Genomic DNA, 23,681 nt, shown 5'->3' with positions numbered 1-23,681 from the left:
TCTATTCCTGTTTTTCAGCTGAAGAGAGGAAGACACCCAGTGAATCTAACAGTCCATCTTCATCTTCGCTGTCAGCACTGAGCGACTCTGCCAACAGCAAAGAAGATGCAGACATAACCCCAAAAACCAAGGGTTCAAACAACCTTCTAGTCATTTCTGTAGTGCCTGGTAGTCAGACCTCAGTGAACACTGAAGAGAAGTCAGAGAAAGGTGAAACACTGTTAAACAAATACAGACTGTCACCTTCTATGCAGTCGGTCTGGCCACAATGCAAGGAATACATTTTCTTGTTTTATTTTTCAGGCTTTGAATGTGTTTTCTGTAACTTCGTCTGCAAAACAAAAAATATGTTTGAGCGCCATCTGCAAATCCACCTGATCACACGGATGTTTGAATGCGATGTGTGCCACAAGTTCATGAAGACACCTGAACAATTACTGGAGCACAAGAAATGCCACACTGTCCCCACCGGTGGGCTCAAGTAAGGAAAGCAAGTACACAAACTTTTACTGTGTTAAGCACCTCTAATACTGTAAGGACAGGACAAAAGGAAGTCAATTGGAAAGGGTTAGTTAAATGTGTGATAATCCAGATTTGGGGCTTCCTTTTGTTTAGATGACCCAAGCTCAGTCCTTTAGTGTAGGCCTGTATCATTACAGCAGATCAGTAAGCTAGCAGCAGGTATAGTATCCACTGGTCTTAGAGCTGTAACAAACTGTGGTCCTTCCCCTTTTCAAAACAAATAGGAGACAGTATGTGATGGGTCCTACAGAGAATGAGGCAGCACTACACAGAGTTGTTGGCAAACTATGAGGGTGGTTTTTTTCAAGGCATCAAAGGAGAGCACACAGCACAGGCTCTATTCTGCACCTGGCTCAAAGAAACTAAACCCTGTATAGTCTCTGCAAGTAGGTATGAAGTTACAACCTTAAAGGTTATACCTTTGTAGACTCTAAGGCAAAGTCAGTCCTCTCCAAGAATTAATAACTTTGATGCTTTCTGCTTTGGTTTGTGTGCCCAGAATGATCACTATTGTATAAATTAGCATGTAACGAGTAATACACTCTCTTAAGAAAAAAAGCCCTTTGGCTTTTGCTAAGGTGGTGTCCTTTAAGGTCTGTTGGTGCAGAGTAGTTTTTCTAGAGAATGAGCGTGCCCTTACATCAAGGTTGGACCCCTGAGGGAAGGAGTGACTGCTAGGGCCATATGCTTGCTCTCTGTGGGCAGGCAATGTGATGTTCTGCAAGATGCACGTCCCTGGTCTCTGTTCCAGCTGCTGCAGGAAAAGAGGCTGGAACCACTTTGAGCCCAGCTAGGGTTCAGCACGGGACTCCCTGCTTCTGTTGCTCTTGCTAAGCAAACTAATGTTTTCAGTGCACTGTAACTGTCACGTGACGAGCACGCCACATTTCATGTTACCACGAGTAGCTCTATCAGTTTGCAATGCAGTTTTTGAAAACTGGTTCTGTTTGCCAGGCAGCGTCTGGTCTCCAGCTCAGTAGTTCCATGAACTGGGTTCTGTGGTCACTTTAGATGTGATGACTGAATCTGGGAAGAAGACCAGATTGAAAAACAAGTAGTGTGCCAGAACAACAGCATGTCTGTCTTGGACGTAGAGACCAGTTGTCTAGTGCACTTTGGGTTTAAGCTGCACAGAATCTGTTCTATTTACCAAGGAAAAACCATGACCTATGACTCAGGCCTTCCTGACAGAATGGGCCTCTCAGTCTACATAAGTTATTCCTGTCCAACTCAAGTAATATTTAGGTACCTTGAAAGCTGCACCTAAGAAAAAGCACTGATTTTTTTTTTTTTAAGGCATCCAGAAGAGCCTGAAGAGATCTAAGTAAATTGTATTTTTCTGTCTCCTGTTTGCTGTGGGGGAAGAGAAAAAACACATGATTCCTCCAGCTCCAGGTCAAAATCTGAGATTCTGATCCAGAGAGCACCCAGCCCAGGAGAGGTATGTGTGCATAGACAGCCGAGTCCTCTGTTGCAATAGAGCTAATCACATCAGCAGCCTCAATGCTAGGCTCCCTCTCTGGATCAGAGTACTGGATGTGCATCAGAAAAAGCATCCAGATCTTTTAGTATCTGTTTGTCCTCCTGTATTATTCACTGTGCTCAAAAGTCTCTCGATTAGCAGGTAGATTAATATTAAACCTGTATGTGCAACCAGTTGTAGCCAGGGAAAAGATACATGGAGAGAGAGGATCTCTGCTTAGAAAAGATCTGCAGTGCTAGAACACAATTGGCAGATCTGCTAAACAGTGAACGCAGATCAGCAGCAGGTGGAGACGTCTGTAAGACAGTAGCCAGGTGCCTTAGTCATCCTTTTTTATCTAGCCCCGTTCTTTTAGCTGACCAGTTAGATCTGGAAGGGAGCGTGCTTTGTTTAATACAGCAGAGATCCCTGGCAGATAGCTGTCCTCACCAACTTCCTCTCCGCTACATAAAGCAAAAGTGGGTGTATTTTGGGTTTGTTGGTGTCCAGGCTTGTTCAGCTCAGGCTTCCTTCCAAGCTTTCAAGATTCCCTCCTCTGGCCTTCTCAGTCCTTCCTGGTCCAGGAACCAGGGTGAGGCCCTTTGCCACGTCCACCCCGGTCCGGATGCTTGCCGCTGTGAGTAAGCGGAGCCCACATCCTGTTCCCACACAGGAACAATTCCTGCCGTGGCAGAGGCGGCTGTAGGCAAACGCTGCCAAACACCTCCCCCCCCCCCAGCTTTGAGCATGGCTAGCTCATCTCCCAGAAATGGGAATCCCTACAGATCATCCTAATAGACTGGCTTTCAGCTGCTCCTTGCAGGATACCCAGCAAGCTTATTGTGCAAGGTCACATAAAAGGAATTTCCTAAGCTTTTGCTATACATGTGGTATTACAAGTTTATTCCATCTTTACTTAAACAGCTGCTTTCATACTCATCTGTAAACACTCACTTTAAACCACTTCTTAATGGAAAAAATGGCCAAAGTGACTTCGTGCAAACACTAGGAATGTCGTTACACAAAGTACCTGTGAATCAGTCACCCACTCTGCACTACCCGGCCTGCTTTGCAGAATCTTCCCCATCAAGGTAAGCCAGAAGATTAAAGAGATGCTCCTTCAGAGTGAGTCAGTGTTTTCCTAGGGATGCGTGAGCTCTACTGCCATTAAATGGGCAAACCTCCTCGAAGTAGAGATGTGTCAAGGTGAACCAAGTATTCGAAAGAGGCTTCACAGGGAGAATGCCTTTTTCTCCTCTTTAGTAGGTCAGAGAGGGGTTGAGTGACAGGGTTAAACCAGGAATGCAGGTCTTGAAGCTGACCTTTTCTCTGTCGTTTCTCTGTCCCTGCCTTTCCTTGCTGTGTTGCCAGGTGCCCATTCTGCATCTACTCCACTAACCGCCCCGCAGCGATGGAGTGCCACCTGAAGACTCACTACAAGATGGAGTACAAGTGTCGGATCTGCCAGACAGTGAAAGCAAATCAGCTGGAGCTGGAGATGCACATCCGAGAACACCGCCTTGGCAACCATTACAAGTGTGACCAGTGTGGCTACCTGTCCAAGACCGCCAACAAGCTGATTGAGCACGTGCGTGTCCACACCGGTGAGCGCCCTTTTCACTGTGACCAGTGCAGCTACAGCTGCAAACGCAAAGACAATCTCAACTTGCACAAGAAACTGAAGCATGCTCCACGCCAGACTTTCAGCTGCGATGAGTGCCTGTTCAAGACTACCCATCCTTTTGTCTTCAGCCGCCATGTGAAGAAGCACCAGAACGGGGACTGCTCTGAAGAGGAGAAGAAGGGCCAGTATTCAACCTCCAAGGAAGCCAGTCCACTCCTACCCGTGAACAGCTCCAGAAACCTCCTGTCACCCCTCTCAGTCATGTCTGCCTCCCAGGCTCTGCAAACAGTGGCTATGTCAGCTGCACACGGCAGCGGGGCAGAGCCAAACTTGGCAGTGAAAGCCCTGGCCATCAACGGCACTTCCCTGTGCTTTGATAAATACTGGAACTCGGAGTTTGCCCACCTTATTCCTTTAACAATGTTTTTCCCCAAAAACCACTACGATCTCACATTCCATCCACCCAGACCTCAGACTGCACCGGGAGGTGCCTCTTCACCTAAACACTCCTTCCTTGCCTACCTTGGACTAACAGAAAGGGCAGAAACTGTCTGAGGGCAGTTACATTCTGTACCAAAAAATACCCCAACAAACCCAGCAGGTATACATTGCTGCAAAACGTAGACCGAAGAGGTAACGAACACTTGTACTATATCATTAGTAAGGTTTAGAAAATGGCTCTGTGTGTATACTTATTGCATTGACATGAAAGCTGCTTTATTAAATCTTCAAGAGGTGACCTACTGCATACTTCTACCTTCAGAGGCATGTTCCCAGTACTCTTATCTAAGAAACTATTTTGTCTTGTTAAGCTGAAAAAGAGTGTCCTTAATGGCAATCAGCACTTGTAAGATTACATATTGATGCATTTTATTTTTGGGGCTTTGCGTGCGTGCGGGTGCGTGAAAGAGAATCTGCCTGTAGCGTGCCATGACATTGCTTTTGCACATCCCTTATATTGGCTTATTTAATTATTATTCTTTTCTCCTTTTCACACACTTGCTCCCTCCCTTCCCTCCATCTCCCCCTGAACTGTAGAGTTGTGGAAGGAATAACGCTTGGTTCAGGGTGAATTGGTGTATTATTTCAGTGCTGTTTGCAGCTTCCTTTAGTTGTTTGATGCCTTGCACTCAGTTGTCAAGGTTTGAGGATTTGGGGTAGAACTGATGAGGAAAAAGTTGCTTTCAGCACTGCAGGATGACAATATGACAATGAAAAGTGTGTGTATGTACACACACATACACAGGTATGTAGTGTGTGCAGTCTACACACCCACACAGCAGGCCCAATTCTTAACTGTTACACAGGTGTAGCAAACAAACACCTGCATCTGGGCCATAGCATACATCTTTTGTTTTAAAAGGGCATATAAATATTATATATATATATATATATACTGTATTATGCAGTGGTTACCTTTTAGTTTGCAGGAACAACTTGTATAACTAGAATTCTATGGTGGAAAAAATCCAACAAGGGGATTAAAAAAAGGGTATGGATAAATTCTGGGTATAAATACTCAGACTAAAAAAAAAAAGGCAGTTTTGCACAGTGCTTTAGTCTTGCACTAGTTTGTTTCTCACTTGCAAAAAAAAAAGAAAAAAAAATAATTTGTGGGCTGAAGGTAAGACGACCATTTATTTGAAAAGGTACCAGTAACTTCTTTGAAATATAAAGCTATAAAAAGATGCTGTTTGAACCATACAGTTCTCTTTTATACCCTCAGTATTTCCATTGTACTTGCAAATTCTACAGTCCTACCGATACCCTTCATGTTATTAGTAATACTTTGTTCCTTTTTGTTAAAGGCAGATAGAGTGTACACTCTGCTAGGAAGCTAACTTTATACTTATTTAACACTCCTACTTGTGGTCATTAAAATGACATGTATGTAGCACTTTATTGCAGGAAAAAGCAAATGCGGATTGGTTGTATAACCTTTGTTAATCTCAAAATGCCAAGAGTGATCTTAAGAGAAGCTAACCGACTGTTAATTGACTTTTGTTTCTTAGATAACTTAATATCCAGGAAGAAAGATCAGGATTAAAAATAGTCTGCATTAAAATTGGAAGTATAAAATACGAAACATTTCAAAATTACCATGTGACTTACAGGAATGCTTTCTTACTGGATTATTGTTTTCCATAGTGTCTCTTGGATTCGAATCTCGCCGTCTTTCACCAGGTATTAGAAATGTCTGACCTAGCATTTGTCAGAGTCCCCTCTCTGTCCCTTGGCCGAGCCACCGTAGGAGGTGCCCTGAGTCACATCTACAGTGCTATCCACCCACCCTCATGCTGCCCTGAAGGAACTTCTTCTGCAGGTTGTTGTGGGAAGGGGGGAATCCAACAGGCCAGTTGGAGCCAACCCCTTGTTCGTGACAGCACTAAAGCAAGGCCCCAGTTCAGGAAGGCACTTCTGGTCCACAAGGGCTCTTAGCCATATGCACAACTAGAAACAGAACTCAATTTTCATTAGCTCTTTAATGAAGCTTGTGTAGAAATACTTTTTTTGATGCAAAACTTGCATCCTTTAACCTGTTTGCAAGATTCCTACATTTGTTTTGCACTGAGATGGCCAAACATTCTCCACTATCATGACCAAACTCTTCCTGTTGGGGGAGGACATCCTGATCTGTGCACTCCTGTTAACATACTGGAAGCTATTGACAAGGGGGAAATGCCCAAAATAGTAGCAGATTATCATTTGGAATTATTAATTAAAGGACAGAAAAGTCCCACCATTTTGTTTACATTCCAGCAGACAGTTTTGGTTCTAACGAGCATGTGGCAGTTCTGTCTGTCTCCACAGTAAAGAAAAGCCATCTGTTCCAAAGTATGTATAAACCTTTGTAAACAACCTACGTAACTCAGGGCCCTGTTTGCCATGCTTTACTCCATCAGAACTCCTGGTAACTCCCCACCCCCGGAGTACAGACAACATAGAAAATGGTGTATTAATAAATACTCAAAGCATAAAAAATTTCAGTATCTCGACAGCATGAAATATGCAATCTGCATCCAGAAACTATACCAGTTCTTTAAAATACACTCAATGCATATATCTCTGACCCCATCATAGAAGAGCAAACACTTCCAAATCAAAAAGCTTATTTTCCAAACCGACAGGTAAAGTACAGCTGTCTAGGAGGAAGAAGTAGGAATATTAGTAGGACACTTTACGTAAACCAAACGGCAGTTTAAATAGGTCTGGAACTTGTAAGAATGAGCTGTCAGCATGCGACCGCCACATGTTTGACAATGTTCCACTGAAATAGTAATGTTCAATGTACCTGGGAAATTTGTTTAGCACTTTGGAAAGGATAAATGAATTCTTTCTGGCAAGTTATAGAAGTATTCTCTGTAAGGAAAAGTGTGTTAGGAGGTTTTTATTTTTTTAAGAAAAAAAAATACAGTATTTATCAGAGCTCATGCATATTAAAATAATTGGTTTGCAGTTCAAGGCTAAAGGAATGTTTTCCAGAGGTTCTCCTACCAACTAATGACCAACAGTTCTGATAAATTCCCCCCCCCACCATAAAGGTAATTTCATACTGGTTTTCACTATGCATTCTTTTAACAAAAGCTAGTGTGTTTTTCCATTTGGTAATTCAGTTAAAGTTCTCAGCACTTTTTTCTTTCTTCTGTCTTTTTTTTTACTTGTTGTATTATGTTCGAATATCATTCTGTCAAGGTTTGTGTACATTAATAAAAATTTGTATTGTATAAAGCTTTTTGCATTATAAGGCTGTACAGGGTCATTTTGACAGTAACTGGTATATTTCTTTGCATCTTACGTTGCATTGCCAATTTCTAGTGTATCCAGTTTGGAAGTACAATATACTCTAATTAAAAAGGTTGGCTATATTCTTGTTTCTTTTTGGTTTTCCTTCCTCTCCTTTCTCACCTTAAATAGATTTAGGCTTGATTTGGAGGGAGGGGGAAAGGATTCTCCTACAAGACGAGAAGGTAGGAAGAAAAAAGGTGAGATGTTATCAATGGTTGAAATTGAAAAGGAAAGCTACTGATGAAGAAATACAGCAGATACTCCTAGGACGGCTACAGGACTTCTCTCTGCGGGCTCTGTACTTGTACCGACCTGCCAGGTCAATTCTGCAAGGGGCGTAACACCTCTTCTGAGGAGTCTTCTCAGTCAGGAGGATGACGGAGCTCTCTGGCCTCACCCTCCTCAGCCCTGCAGTTCAAAAATTGGATCCTTAAGCAGTAGCTTGGTGAACCTGGCCTTATTTGGGAGTAGCCCCAGTGAAATCAGGAGAACTCTCTCCTTACAGAGGAGCTACACAATGCATAAAGGAACACTGTGCATTACAAGATTGTAGTGGAAGTCTGGGGTTTTTATTGTAAAAGTATCGTGTACATATTTTGTCAGCATTTTAGAAGAAGATGGGTTTTCTCCCCAAAGATTAATGAAGTAATTAACATGCACAGAGGAGGCTAAAGAAGGAAACCCTAAGAACAGACAAATTTCCAAGAAGCAAAGATACTACTTGCTCCACTGAACAAGAAAAGATACTTAACATCCTAAAAGGAAGTTAAGAGTGCTTAAACACTAACCAAGGAAAAAAAACCAATCTGGGCATTCATTAGATTATAAAATTTATCCTCAGATAAATTAATGTTAACATTAAATACATGTGGCTTGCCCTTTGCCCTCAGTTAGGGCAGTGTTAAGATCTAATAAATTGAAAAATTCTTATGGTTATTTCTGCTGGGCTGTGGATACTAATTTTCAGGGCCTCTGTCAGTACCTTGTTAGCATACGCAGTGCTGTTAACAGCTTGTGTGTTGAATCCTCTGCTCCTCCTTTCGCTGGTGACTGGGTGAAGGGAAGGTGTCTCTAGCTTTGACGTAGGGTTGGTAGGTCATCTGCAAGAAGAGGTGGTCTTTCTCTCCTCTTGCACTATATCTGTAATAGAAAATACACAGTGATACTCTGGGGTTTTTTGCACTAGACATAAATAGTTATTCTCGCAGTTAAAAGACAAATCATGCAAATTCTCTAATTCTGAAAGGTTATTTCAGAGATTGATCTATCAAGCCCTGATTATATCTTGATGGTTTTAAGACAGACCTCTGCTTGCGTAAAATGCTACAGTTCTGGTGTAAATTATTGTAACCGTTCATTTAATTGAGACAATAGTTTAAGATGTAGGTTTAAATTTTCAGTTAAATAAGCAGAGAAGATGAAGGGAGTGAGTCAAAGAGCACATTGGCTGGCACCGGAAGGGGGATGCGGCTGTCTCTGGAAGCTCTCGACTCTATTTGACAGTGTCTCGATGTCTCTAGGAGGGGGCTGAGCAGAGGACTGAATTATCCTGCCTGCATAAGTAGTCAGCTAGCAGTCAAGTGCAAGACTTGCAGTAGCTCCAGCCCCTGAGTCTTACTGTGAACTTTTGTTTTAAAGCTCAGGCCTAATGTCAACCAAAACATCAACCATCCTCATGTAATCCGCCTCTCTAGCTTTACCAAAACCCACACATCTGACAGAAGAACCCTATGTGCACCCAAATAGAGGTATCAGTGTCACATGCTGGTATGTGATAAAGAGACACTGTCCTTTGCAGCACATGGCTAAAATGTGCTCGTAGACCTGCACAATTTTAGTCAATTACCTCAACTTTCCCTAAGCTGTCTTTTCTGATACGTGCACCAATATACATCCGTGGTGATAGAAAACATCTCAGTTTGTGTACTGACCTTCTCAGGACAGCAAGAACTGCCCCGTTTCCATTCTGCAGCTATGTGTATTTTTAATATGCCATATATGTTAAAAAAAATAATAATTAACTTAAAAGTGGACATTTTTTCAAGCAGAATTGTTTCTTATAATCCTATACCTGCCGTAGTCATCGTGAGCCCAGCAGAATAAGGCTTAAGAAAAGACTTGGGGAAAAAAAAACCCTAAAATTTTCTGTAACACTTGACTGTAGAGGGGGATTCTTTTGCAGGAGATGGCATCGTTTATGGAGAGCCATGTTTTAAAATACGTGTTGTGTTAAAAATATATCAGTTGTGCCCGTAAGAAACAGACATCTGCATTATATCATCCACCATCGTATCTGCTGCTAATTGGCCTCCTTGTTGACAAGTCTCAGCAGCAAGGTTAAGTACTGGCTGTAGAAGCAATCTAGCCTCTTGCCCGAGGGGTCAGAGCTCAGGAAGGCCTTGCGGGAGCCTGCACAGCCTCCTCCCTGCTATATATTTTCCAAGAGCTAATAAAACACCAGTGCAATCACTCCTACCCGGAGGTCTGCCAACCACTACAGTGTCTGTGGAGCTGCAGTAAGTGGCGTGTCATCTTCTCATCGCAGAGGCATTCAAGTAGTCTGCAAGGAAAGAGGCACCGTCTTTTGCATCAAAGTTTCAGAAACTACCAGTGAAGCATCTAAAAATTCCCAAAGCGACAGCTAACCTTGGATGTGGGGCAGCTGAGGCCTGAGTGCCCAGCAGGAGCCCTTGGAAAAGGGATGGGGGTGGGTTTAGTGCCCCAAGTTCAATGCCTCTTGAAAGGTGAGCGTCTTCAAGGTGATTGATTTTGACCAAACAAATCCACTAGCTGCTTTTAAAAATCTTGCCCTAAAACGTCCTGGTGGGAGGTTGCAGGGAGCAGCCCGCTGCCTGGTTTCCCCAGGAGCGCACACCGGCTGGAGCACAGCACTGCTGGCATCGAGCCCGTCAGGACGGCTCAGACGTCACACGTGTCTTTTGGCAAATCCAGGCTGAGTAAACAGGTTAGAGCTGAACCAAAGACCAGAATTTTACTTGGCTTGTGGGCTTGCTGCATAGCTCTTGGGAACATAATGCTATGTATACTAGGAACCCATCCAGTTGCTAGATACCAGGAAATACATCAGAAATGCAGCTGTTGTGCTTCCACATGTGCACAACAGCTGTCTTTGACCAACCCGGCAGTGGCTATATTTACATGTATGATGTTCTTAAGCACCCACCATTTTAAAAATTAAAAGAAAAAAAAAAGAAAAAAAGGTAATTTAGAGCTGGAGCTGAGCAGTAGCAGGGGTGGGCAGTGGGGACACGCACCAACTGGAAATGTTTCATTAAGTTAAACACCCCTGCCCCCCCCAAACTAAAGAACACCACCACCCCACCCACACCCACCCCACCCCCAAAAGAAAAAACCCCAAGAACTGTACAGTGGAAGAGCACAAAGTGATACTCTGGCACTTCTTCGCAGCCTTGTGAAGCCTCTGCAGCCTATTTCCCTACTTTAAGATGGGGGGGTGGCGGGCATTCCATGCTAGGAGGTGGTTTTCCTTTGTTTTGGTTTGGTTTGGGGTTTTTAATTGTTCCATTTCCCTCCCCCTCAACCATGATTAAAATGCAACATATGGCACAACTCTGAAAAAAACCCCCACAAAACCAACAGGCTTTCCAATTTAGGCTATAGTTAATGAAAAAAGACTGAGTTCCTGTAGTATCCTCTGTTGTTTGCATGTAGTTCAGCTCTACTTTACTTTTCAAACCTCTACTTTCTATCACATACCTTTTTTTTCCAGCACTTCTCAGACAGCACTCCACTGGAACTGCAAATTTGGATTGTTACTCTTCTGGGAAGGTGCCTGTTTAAATAAAGAATAGGAAAATGCTGTCTACCGCTGAGCACCTAGACCTTCAGGCCGATGTTCACAGCACAGCCTAATGTGACCAAAACCAAAAATAGGCCTCGCTTTCTGGCTGGTCAGAAAAATATCAAACAGTTTCTTGATTCTTTCCCTGTTATTTAAGACTGGAATGTTCATTCACACGCTAGACTGAAGAATTTGCTTTTTAACAGATGTAACAGGAAGCCAGTTGGGAGGGTCAAAGCTATAACTAACATGCTCACGCATAGTTGCGTAGGACTTTAGAACCTATTTATGCATAACTGCATGAATGAATAAGAGCATGTTTCCCCTGGCTTGCCTTCACTGCCTCCTTAAGCATTTTGCCACAAATAATCACATGAGCCTGGTCTAGCCCCAGCTCAGAAAAGGCTTGCTGCTCCTCTCTGCCTGAGCACCCACAACAGCGGCACTACCAGGGCGATGGCCAGCGCTGACTCATTTGCCAAAAAGCCAGAGCGCTGCGCTGCCTCGGGCACCTCCACCCTGTCGCACATCTCGCCCTGTGCAGCGTCACGCTCACAGACTTCGTCTGGGTACTGACAGCAAGTGTTGCTTGAGGAGAAAGCAAAAAGTCATTTGGCTTTCTTGTAGGACTAACTTCTCTAAAACTGTGTGGGTACATTAGTGCAGAATTTCTTGCTAGAACCAGAAAAATAAATGATGATGAACTATACATGTTTTGTATTTCTTGTATTGCAGGGATTAACACTTCCCTGATATCTAGACTTTCCAGTACACAGCATACAATTGCATTCCATTACAGTTAGAAACAGTAGTTGTTTTAGCAATAAAATCGCTGTATCTTTTTTCCTGAAATTGATTAAAAAAAAAGTTTAAATGGCATGGGAATGTAAGTAAAGATAAATAGCTGCAGGAGCGCTCCCTCCATCAGTGTGATTCTGAAATAATATGCATACATTGGTGGCGTGACACTTTTAAAACGCACCAGAATAGCTCTATTTGCAGGTGTTATCAGAGCGATGCCCATCTGCACTCTGAATATTTAGTAAGCAAGCATTAAGACTTCATGTTTTTATACCTAGACACCTATTTTTAATGGGACTCCATAGCTAAAACTTAATGAAAAGATCTAAATATAATGTTAATGTGATTTTAAAATATGCGCTGCATCTTTTAAGTTGACATTGCAATTAAAAATAAGTAAGATCCAGTTACATGGTGATGCTGTGATAAGATTGCATTTTTACCAGTCAAGTTTCATTCTTTTTCAAAGTGACAGATTTCTCTAAGATAGACAGAGCCAGGAATAACAGTCCTCCAGCCACTCAAACCAGGAAGATACAATTAAGGGTGCACTTAATCACTTCCCAAAATTGGGATATCACATTTTATGGATAAACACATTTTGCGATAAACACACTGTTACTTTCCTGTGGCTAGTCTAATAAAGCTAAAAACTGCATAATAAAATTTAAATCACATTCAATTTTAACAGGAAAACAATGCCATGTGCACTGCAAGAGGTTATTACACACCTCTACATGTACGTACCTACCGCCTAAAGCACTTGCAAGCACCTTCTTTAACTCGGTTGCGGCAGCTCCGCTTTCCGACAGCGAGCCCATCAGTGCGTAGAGGTTTGGCAGTACTCAGCTCCAGGTGGATGGTCGCAGGACACTCAACGGCTCCGCTCATCACCTAATGGCCCAACGCTCGCTTGGTGCTGAGCTCCAGCTGCTTCCCGGCCATGCTGCAGTCACAGTGGGGTGTGTACCTGGAAAGACACCCCTCCGCAGCATCCTGGCCCAGCTCAACTCGTGTAACCAGGAATTTAACGGGAAAAAATCTGCTCGTGTTTCTTCTAAGCTCTATTTAATTAACTAAGGTCCCTTTGGTGCTGCCGTAGTAAATCACACCTGACGTGTTCCTAACGTGACTGCCCGAGACGTAAGTACTTATGATTCGGAGGCAGGATTGACCTGTTGTCACTGAACCTGGTCTTTCAACCTTATCCGTATCTCCAGCACCGCATTGTTCCATGAGTTACCTGTAAACCCATTACGTAAAAAGTACTTTGCTGCAGTAATACACTAAATTCCCCCCTCACTACTTGCACTGCAAAAATAGCTCCCGATTAACCTTTCCCAAGCTGTTTTATGGCTGCCTGCTGCAGGCCCTTGAGCTGGACAGTCCCACTCTGTTTGCTCTTGCCACAAAGCAGAGGCCACTTTCTCCTCGTCATCATCACCGTTACCCTGCTCTGGCCCCCTCCACTAACATGAAAAGCTCATTCTGCTCACAGTTCACTTCCAGATGTGGTAAAAGAGTTGACCCTGCTAGATCGGCCCATTCATTCCTCGGTTCCGGCTCTCAGGGTAAATGCTACTGACTAACACTTCAGGAGAAAGAAGAATTTAAAAAAAAAAATCCAGAAATTGGGATTGCTCAGAGGTTTCTTTCAGTGGAATATTTTGCTGTCAGACAAGTTTTAAAAGACGCAGGAATTTCCTGTGGAGCAGAATTTGTGGTTCCTGACGATCAGCGCTACTGGCCATGTTCTCACCGACTGCCTTTGGATCTGGTTCCCAAAATCCTTTATGCAGAGAGGTTTTCCTGAGCGTTCTTCAGAAACTGGCTGTTTTCCATCAGGATTTTTGATTCTATCACTGTAATAGCCAGTTTCTCAACTTTTAGATTGTGCCATTGGCAGCACAAGTCACATGAGTCCTGTCTTTAGGTTTTTTGTCACCTAATCAATAGCTTGTCAAGATCCAGGCTCTTATTTGGTGGTAGAGACTTCAAGAATCCTCCATTTTTAGGAAGCCAAAACAAAATGGGTGGGGTGGTTTTTTTGTATAGACCAGAAAATTTGTTTCCCTTGGGACTTTTTTAGCTTCCTGGGCTAGACTAACAGAGGAACTGAGACACATAACTTTTACTTTTAATGACCAAATAAAAATAAAATAGATCAGCAAAAACTGTCACTGGCAGCCAAAATGAGGCCAGGACTCTGAAGTCTCTAGTGTGAATGTTCCCTAGCTGCCAAAAGCTTGCATCGTTCAAATCTCGCTCTTGGCACTGCCAAACAACCGGGGACCATCTCCTCCCAAGTCATCTGCCAATTCATGGCAGGCCAAAAACTCAGAGAAATCCCTCATCTCTGCAGCTCTTTCTTGAAACCTCAAAAAGAATAGCTATTTACCTCTAACTCCTCTGATATCTGGTGTCTGTACGTATGTTGACATTGAATTTACTGTCCAAACACTGAAAGCCAGAGAACTTCCACCCCAACAGTACTCACAGAAGTGCGCAGACCTTGTCTCCTCCTGCTCTGTTCTTGCAGAGGGTGGCTCACTTGTTGTATCAAGTTGCAGTGTCATAACAAACTCAAATCAATTATCCCGCTTCTATGGGAAGGCTGCTAAGTCCCTCAAATCTTCTCATCACAGACCCAGTAAGGCAGGGGGACTTCCTGAAAACTTCTCTCCTGTTAACGTAAGAGGAAAAAGCACCCGCAACACCCAGTAATGCAATTAATATTGTCAGTCAAGTGAAATCTGAACTCCACGGAAGCATTCAACTTTAATTCTGATGGTAGCCTTGTTTCCCCTTTCCTTCCTGGCAATAAATAGGACAGCCAACGAAGAAAGCTACCTTCAAGGAAAGATCCCCTCCCACCTACTCAAAGGTCTTTGAAAGATCTGCCGGGAAGTTGGGAGAACACAGAGAAACCTCCCATGCACAGGCACAGGCCAAAGACAGCTCCTAAGTGCTCTGAAACTGCAGGGAAGAAAGTCTCACCCTACTCAACTCCAGCGGGCCATCTGGGACACTGGGCAGAGACAGCCCAAGGAGGACAACAGCCCATCTGCACACCACCCAGGTGCCCATACTGATAGGTCTCGCGGTGTTCTTGCAAATAAACACGGTTTCTCTTCCTAATGGACGATCAGGCATGTGCCAGACCCCATCCAGTCTCCAGGTCATTAAAGGGAGGACCTAAGACTCAGGTGGTAACACCTGAGAATGGCAATAAAACTCTCCAGAAATGGAGAGGTGGGAGTTTGAGGCTGTGATCGGAGATGTAGGAGGACCTGAAACCAACACCGTCTCACCAGCAAGCTCAATATGGCTGTGCCCTGACAGAGCCTGCAGGTTACTTTGGATGCAAGAGGTGTCAGAAAATATGCAGCCTAACTAGGAAATGGGGAATGTACCCACCATGGTTTGCAGGCTGGCCCTGAAGCAAAACAACTGCTGTTTCTTAATTTATAAGGCATGGAAGTTAATCTCGAGGTACTTCCAGTTCAAAATATGGTTCTTTTTCCTGTTTATGATCAAACAGTACAGCATAATTCAAACACGCGTCCTGGAAAGGTGAACAGCAGACAGCCATACCAGCTGCTCAGGGCACCTGCTTCCAATGATCTACCCTCTTCCTTGCACAAATAATGTCAGAAGATGAACACCTTATTAAAGTAATTATCCATCCTCATCCCTTGACTGCACATCTTATTTTTTTCTGTGCTGCCACTATATCATATGCCCCCTCAACTATACCACAGTGCAGTGACTTTCTTTTTAACACTTTAAAAGCAGTATGTTCTTTTTTTTTTTTTCCAGGAAGAAACTGCAGACAACCCATGTCAGCAGCCAAATTAAAACAAACAAGTCTTTTTGAACAAAAGGTGCTCCTTCTAGAGACTCAGACTCACTCATTAACTCCAGAGTTAATGGACTGCAGATTCTTCAGCTTTTGGGAAATACAATTTGACAATTTGTAGGGGAAGACGGATTTTTATTTACATACATCTATAAATAAAGATTTCATACTGTGACACCAGCCACTCGGACACATGATAGAAGTTTAGCATCTTTTCAAGAGAAACGGTCAGGATTTTGGGTGAGGGACTGTAGTGGGGACCCTTTTCTAACTCCAACTGAAAAATGCGTTTTCCCTTACCACATCTAACACTAGTGAAGAGGGCTGCATCTGTCAGGTGCCTCTTACTGCCAGGATTGCAACCTGCCCTGCCCTCTCAGGGTAGAGAGAGGTCCGTCAGCCTTTGCCAAATGAGTCAGAAGACGGTGATGCAAAGGTACTGCGTGGAAGGAAATGAAAGAGAAGAGCTTTGCAGAAGTGGGATTTTGCTCTTAGTAATTAAAACTAGCATGAATTTCACACTCTATGGACAGAAGTAAGGAAAAGAGGAACAATACACAGTGCAATTCACTGCCAGAAAGATTGCAGAAATATACCTTCATGAGAATCTTGAAACATGAGCAGAAGGAAAACTCGAGGCATGGATAGTTTTAGCAAGGCCACACCATGTAAACAAAAGATATCAAGGAAAAATAAGGCGGGGGGTGATCCAAGCGGATTTGAATGTGTTGGGGGTACAGAACCCAGGTTTCCTGACTAGGAGCAATGCCTTGAACTAGTTAACCGCAAACAGGCTTCTTGAAAAAAACTATGCCCTTAAAGTTATTTACACAACAGCTCAGGAGTCTTGATCTTGCCAACCCTCCATCTTCTCTCTTCCAGCTGCAAAACCTTTTATAACCTCAGTAGTTCTTCCCCATCACAAAGCAGTGAAAAAGCCCCGGTCAAAAACAAGTCAGAGATGCAGAACCCAGAAGAAAATGAGACCCAAGGTAGTTGATTTAGGACTCTGCTCACCGTTTCCTTTGGCATATTTTCCCTGGTTCTGTGTAGTCCAATCCACTTCTGAAGGAACAGAGAGCAGTTTGACATACTGAGGAGGGGAAAAAAAAGATGGTAACAAGTGGTTGTCCCTTTTACCTTGGCTGTAAATCTGTGTACAACACACAGTGCACTGCATCAATTCCAAACAAGTGCAGGCAGATATACAGCATGCCGCTTGCCCTGACCGAGCCATAGAGCAACAGAGAAAAAATAAGGCTCTCTAGCAAGACATAAAAATACTCAAATCTGTTGTAAATAGGAGTCCAGTTTTAAGGAGGTCTAAACTCTCCTAATCCCAGAAAAACATCACTACTACCTAGACATAGTAAGCATACCCACAGATCCCAAACAGCCCTATAGCAGATGCAGATTTCATCTGGTAATGTAAGCATTTTTAAGGAGCAGTGTTGTGCAAGAAGGCTATTCACCAGCATTAAAAAAATAAAAATAAAAACATTCAAATCAGCTCAAACGGAATCTTTGATAGGGGCAACATGGTAGGTATATCTTGGTGGGCTTTTAGGGAGAGATAAAGAAGCTCTGAAGAAGTACAACTACCCCCATGTGAACCATCCAGGAACCTTACGGGAGGCGATCTACTCGCCAATGCCATGACTGCTTTGCTGTAAGTCCAGCAGATCTGGTGATGGATCGCAAAATCTATGGGTTGCTTCATGTCATGCTTGGTGTTAAAATACTATGTTTTGACAGGTTTGTAGGACGAAAGTTGAGGACTGACGGCAACTCCCCTAGCTCTTGGAAAGGACTCATACCATGAGGAACCACTAAGCCATCTGATGCCAGAAAACGCAAACCACACAGACCTTGAAGCCTCCCTTTCTGCCACAAGGACTCAAGCTTTGCACTGCCCAAACGGCGAGACCAGGATCATGAACTGAGAGACTCTAAAGAGATCGATTTTCTCTTTTTTTGTAGGATGTTTTACTCAGGTCTCTCTGGAGTACCCCAGTAGGGAAGGCAGATGTACTCAACACAGAAATTATGTAGCCATCAGCATTTACCATGAATCATTTGGCATGAATCACAAGAGATATTTTTTTCCCCTCTTTTGCTGAAAGTACACTGTTTTTTCCTATGTGGGACTGTTTGACTATGTCTGGCTGACTTGATTACCAGGAAGAATGAAAGCAGGATGCCTGATCAAGTACCAAAACATCACTCGAAAACACTGACTAATATTTACTTCTCTCTAATCAGTTATTTAACCAACTTCAGTTGTGAAAACTCAATTGTGGTTTAAAAAAAAAAATATCAAAAAATCTGAATCCACTTGAAAATAAAGAGAATAATTAGTGGGGGGGGGGGGGGGGGGGAACCAAACACCAAAAAACCACACCCACAATTCAGTACAAACAACAAACTAGGCAGAAGCAGGGAACATCTACATTGGTTTTTCAATGCAGTAACTATTATGACTGGTACCTCTGAGAATTAAACAGAGCAAGCTCTCCAGCGTTTTGACCTCCAGAAGGTCATGTTCACAAATCAGTGACCGTAAGAGCCAAGCTGGCATTCCCAATGCCCACAACAATAGATCCAATTACTTCTCCCAACAAGCATTAAAAAGCAAATGCAGCACACAAAGCTCCTATTGCTTTATTAATTCAAATACGTATATCTGCAGATATAAAGATGAGAGAACAGCACCCTTGCCATGTCTGTATGCTATACCTGCTCTGGTTACTTAACTTTCCTTACACATTTTGTTTTCCACTTTTCTTCCCCCCTGGTGTTTGCCTGTTTGGAAACACTTCACCCAAACTCAAACCAAAACAGGACTGTGTAAATTGATTCGACAACTATTTCTTTTGTGAATGTTGTTCTTCCCACCGTTATTCACTGCAATTTTTCAGATTTGGCCAAGAGAAAATACCGTTTTGTTCTTCTTTCAGTTGCACATGCATAGATCTAGGTGCTCAGTAAAAAAATAAACTCAAGCTTCATACTTACTACTCAGTGACTCTTTTAAATTTGCTAAGTAGCCTAGCAGTTCAAATAATTCATTTAAAAGAAAAACAAGAAACAGAAAGCTTCAGTAAGTACACTGCCAAAACCAATAAGTTCAAAGGGCATTAACTGCATTTTATAAGAGGCAGATTAAAAAAACTAAAACATCTACAAGATCCAGCAATACCTACCAGATACCCCAGCCCCAGGGACTTTTGAGGAATGGCTGGGACCAAATCTCAGTGAAAACCCCTTCACAAGTATTTAGCATCCTCTCCCCTGTCCTCCCTGGAAGGCCTGAAGACCATCACCAAATCTGGCACCTCTGTGGGCTCCCATACTTGCACCTGAGCTCCTATGCTGCCCAAGTAATGCTAGCGCTGGCCGCGTCTGCACAACACAGGGAAAAGGTTGCCACCAAAATCCTCTATCACCTCTATATTCCCCCCAGGCAGACAGAGCTCTGCTCAATGGCTTCCAAGTGGCAGAGGAAAGTGCCCCGGCTGCTGTCCGCAGGCCCACAAACACGTACTGATCACAGCAGATGAGCTGTACTGATCTGAAAGGTGAGTCGGACATGTGGTTTAATGTGACTGGGGAGGCTGTTAATCAGTGGGGAGGCTATTTATGCCTACTTTGTAAATGTCCCTATTTACTTTAAATAAAGTTGCATTAGAAGAGCCAAAACAAAAATACCTCTCAAGAGCAGAGTAGACAAAACTAACTCTGGAAGTGATACTGCCCCAGAAAAATGCAATGTAGCCAATTTTGCAAAGTTGCTAATTATGTAGTATTAAGGACATTATACAGCGACCTATCTAGAGCCCTTTGTTGCCCTATTATCAATAACAAATGGGAACTTGCTATTTTGGGAAATGACCTTTCTCCACAGCATTGTAGTGTAGCACGAGCCAGGAACCTCCCGAGCTGTAATTCCAGCTCCACCATTGACTTGCTGCGTGACGAGGGAAAGTTGCTTTAAGCTCTCAGGGGCTGTTTCTTTTTGTGTAGAGTTGTAGCCATGCTCGCCTACCTCTCAGCTCGGTGGAGCGCTTCACTCAGTTCAAATATTTGAGCAGAGCTTTGAGGATGCAAAATGCCAGATCAGTGTGACACACTGCTGCAGCTGCTTGAGGATTTTAACACGGCAGAAATTCAGCTGCAGATGGAAGAACATACTGCACAGAGCTGCAAGATTCCCTTTTCACAGGTGAGAACCTATAGCCACTAGCTTTAGGCTACAGGTCACCAGCTAGTTACATTTAACTTGTCAGTGATTTCAGCTACAGAGTTTCTCAACACGCAAGAAAGAAAAGCTCAGTACTTGTTCCCACCTACACACCAGCAGAATGCAGGGTAACGTTAACAACTCACATAATGGCAAAGGATACACCTAAAATAACAGCGTGCAGAGACCATAGGATGAAAATTATCGGGACAAGCAGGACACACAGCGGATACTCAGTTTATGCAGTCTGGTACGTTTCAAAGGTCAAAAAAAAATAGTTGGGTTATAGGAAGTTACAGAGATTAAAAAAATACAGCAGACACTGTAACAACACCGGCTCTTTCTCTCCCTCTCTCTCCCTCTCTCCCTAAATAAATAAAAGTCACGACTAAATGAAGTCATTCTGAAAACACGAATTATTTAATTTGCTTTGGCGGAATATTCCCAGGCTTAACCTCCTCAAATTGTGGTAAAAGTTGGGAAACAATCTGATCCACTTACAAATTACAGGAACGTGCATAAGCACACAATAAAACTACAGGAAAGCTATACTCCCAACTTAGAAAAAAACCCATCACTTAACTCTTTTCCAAGGGGCAGAGATCAATTTGTTTTCAACATCTCACTTCTCTCCTGCCTTACTACAAAAAAAAGGGCTAGATACTGATACGGTATTTGAGAGTTGTCTAATAACTCCCTTTCATAATTTCACCAACAGCTTCCAAACAAAACTTACTTTGCGGCCCGAGACCCATCCCGCTGTAGGAAATTCCATTTCAATTACCTTGTAATTGACAGCACAACTCAAATTCCTAAATCTGCATCCCCAATTCTTCAGAAATAAAGCTAGTTTCACAGCATGGAAGATTTAACCTGAAAGCCACAACACCGCACCCATATTTATGTGAGGAAGTTTCCCAGGGTGAATGCAGTTCTTCCATCACGATGATCCTCGAATGCCCTCAGAAACTCTTCAGCTGTTATTTGAAAGCACTTTGGTTTACAGACAGATAGACAGCAATATATTTGACACAAATGTTTAAGCATGACGTGATTCAAGTTTTACAAGAATTAAATTACAGCACTTATCGAAATCCATGTTTGAAATCTAGTATTTAATACATCTCTACTGACAGATTGCATTTACTGATCTTAATTAACGGAGCCCAGAGACAGCTTAGCCACGTTCTCCAAATTGAACTGCGGCAAAATTTTAGACCTGGGCTATGGATCCACGGATATAGAGAAAACGAAGGACAGGGATGTGCTTCCTTAGCAAGTGGTGGGGTACAACACTTTGAAAGCAAAGGGGGGTGTTTCCTCCCCGGGTCAGAAAGCCTGGACTTGTGTGGAACACCCCGGTGTTAACACGCAGGCCCTGATGGTCACTTTTGCTTCTACAATTTACTCCTGCAACGTTTTGGAATTAATTTTCTCTTACCCAGCAACTTCACGGGGGGAAAAAAAAAAAACCCAAAACCCAAACCAGTTTGAATTTCATCAGCAGCCCAAGTGCAGTGGGTGATGAAATCAGGCACTTGCTAAGGAAACCTTTGACCAGCTTCTTAAAGCACACCCTCGGTGGGTGGAAGGGGGGGTGGGGGGGGGTGTCAAAGGCATCCCTAATGCAGTTTGACCCCCCCGGAGCAGCCGCCGCCCGGAGCAGAGCCCCCAGGGGCTGAGCCCTGCTATACGGCACCATCTACGGGCTCCCTATAGGTACTGCAAGGGAGACGTAAGGACTGCGGCTGCTCCCAGCCAGCCCGTCCGCCGGTCCCCGGTCCTGTCCCCGGTGCCGGTGGCTGCCCTCCCAGCAGGGCCGTCGTCAGACAACTTTCCGAGGGATTGTTTCCTCTGTGAAGCGCTCTCACCGTTTCATCAAGAATCATCCAGAAAATGGAAGTTCCTGAGAGGTTGGCTGAGGAATAATTTTCAGAATAAAGAGATTTACCTTGGTCGTTCGTCGCGATTTGTTTCTCTCCGCTGCCATTTCTTGGCGTGTGAACAAGGGGGTTTGCTGCAAACACTCTAGATTAATAAGCACAGGAAGAGAGGAAATGTTACGGCTTTTAGATTCAGAAACTAAACAACTAGAGTAGCCTTAATTCTATCCAGCTTGTACAAGATTTAAGTCTCCATTTTCAGCTTTCCCTGCAAAGTTATTTTTCTTCCTAAGTTATACAAGACTTGTTTGTAAAACCCTTTTTCTTTCGGGGTGATTTTGTGATGCAAGCTACATGAGGAAATGCCACGCTAACCTGAGGATCCACTTAGTCCAGCCTTAATCTTGAGCAGCAGCCAATAAAGAAAAAAAAATTATGAAGCCAAAACCATTCAAATCGTCCCACAGAAATATCCTTGCACTTTAGATGCCCGCTAAGGGATACATGTTCAAAATGTTAGATGAGAACTCTCCAGACCAGGTCGTTTACAGGATCTGTGTATGTCTCCAGATCAATGTTTTCTAAGATGAAAGAGTTGGCAGTGGACCAAACAAGATTATTTTAATTATTCCAGCTTCCCTCTGAATTTTCCTGTCTCACTGCATGTGACATTTACTACCCCAAAAATGGAGAACTGACTCACCTAATGGGATGAAACTCAGGCGGCCTAGATTCTAGGACCCCTATTCAATCACGCTTAGGCACGTGCTCAAACGCCGTCCTTTCCTCATGTCAGAGTGTGGAGAAACCGCAGCATTTCTAATAGGAGCAAGTCCACAGCAAGGAGTTGTGTGCGGTGGGAGCGGGTGCGCGGAGCAGCGTTTGCAGCTAAACTGAAAGCCACGTGCATCCTGCAAGACATGAAACTGGGGCTTGCCTATTCAACACGTCATAATTCAGAATAACTGATTAATTTTGGTACAGAAATAAAATATTCAGTAGCTTTTAGTTGTGCTAGTGCTGTACAGCCGGCATGGTCTGCCTGGTTATTGCAGATGTGGAAATGACAGCATTAAAGAGTCTCACAATAAAGACACTTTTTCAGTTGTAAAAGAATGCCACATTCTAATGGATAGCTAAAAGAAAAGGTGAAGGATAACAATATTTTAATTATCTAAAGTTTGAAACATGAATCTTCAAATCTACTCAGGTTCTATTGCCACTGCACGCAGAAAGAACCAGCCAGGTATTTTGCATCACACCACTTATAACAACAAAGTTTTTTTACTTTTACTGAAACTGGTTTTAAAAGCTTCTTGATTTTGACCTAAGTTCCCTCCTCCTGTAAATCAGAAGCTAAGAATGTAACTTCAGCTACTTGTTTTGAATCCTGCAGATATCAAATATTAGCAGCTGTTGTTCACTGCAGACAGACAAATCGTATTCACAGCTCAAAAAAAAAAAAGAAACCCTGTTTTGGTGAACAAAATTTGCTCTGTCCAGCAAGCAAGGGCATGAAAAGTCACTCCTCGTAGTCTCAGATAGCAGTCAGGATTTCCAGGTAGATTACTTTGTTAAGATTTGTCCAATTAAAAAAAATAAAAATTAATAGCAGTACTTGTAACGTAATTCACATTCCAGTTTGCTGTTTATTTTACTTGATTGAGCTCTGCCAGATACC

General features: G+C 43.1%; 2 protein-coding genes across 5 annotated transcripts in view; one reads left to right on the top strand and one right to left on the bottom strand.

Moving 5' to 3' along the window:
* ZNF827 (zinc finger protein 827) overlaps window positions 1-4,976 on the top strand; it is a 112,707-nt gene extending 107,731 nt beyond the window's left edge. The window contains exons 12-15 of one of the 3 annotated variants that reach the window (XR_007507784.1): window positions 19-210; window positions 304-481; window positions 2,909-3,075; window positions 3,356-3,439. Coding sequence is in view for 2 of the 3 variants with exons in the window: in XM_049815044.1 (XP_049671001.1) it covers window positions 19-210; window positions 304-481; window positions 3,356-4,163 (1,178 nt within the window). In the remaining variant the exon portion in view is untranslated. Of the gene's footprint in view, window positions 1-18; window positions 211-303; window positions 482-1,818; window positions 2,108-2,908; window positions 3,076-3,355 lie in introns of those variants that run through there. The other 2 variants (XM_049815044.1, XM_049815045.1) reach the window with 2 other exon arrangements.
* Window positions 4,977-6,857: 1,881 nt separating this feature from the next.
* Window positions 6,858-23,681, bottom strand: part of MMAA (metabolism of cobalamin associated A) — a 50,733-nt gene continuing 33,909 nt past the window's right edge. For both annotated transcript variants that reach the window (XR_007507786.1, XR_007507787.1), the window contains 8 exons: window positions 22,704-22,911; window positions 22,069-22,145; window positions 16,895-16,970; window positions 12,770-14,701; window positions 11,133-11,208; window positions 9,871-9,954; window positions 8,377-8,534; window positions 6,858-7,802 (listed from right to left, as the gene is read on the bottom strand). The gene's annotated coding sequence lies outside the window, so the exon portion shown is untranslated. The remainder of the gene's footprint in view (window positions 7,803-8,376; window positions 8,535-9,870; window positions 9,955-11,132; window positions 11,209-12,769; window positions 14,702-16,894; window positions 16,971-22,068; window positions 22,146-22,703; window positions 22,912-23,681) is intronic.

This window comes from Accipiter gentilis, chromosome 12 (genome assembly GCF_929443795.1).
Source record: "Accipiter gentilis chromosome 12, bAccGen1.1, whole genome shotgun sequence".
In the NCBI taxonomy this organism is placed as follows: Eukaryota; Metazoa; Chordata; class Aves; order Accipitriformes; family Accipitridae; genus Astur; species Astur gentilis.
Note: the sequence above shows the minus strand (reverse complement) of the source record. Positions and strands in the feature narration are given on the sequence as shown.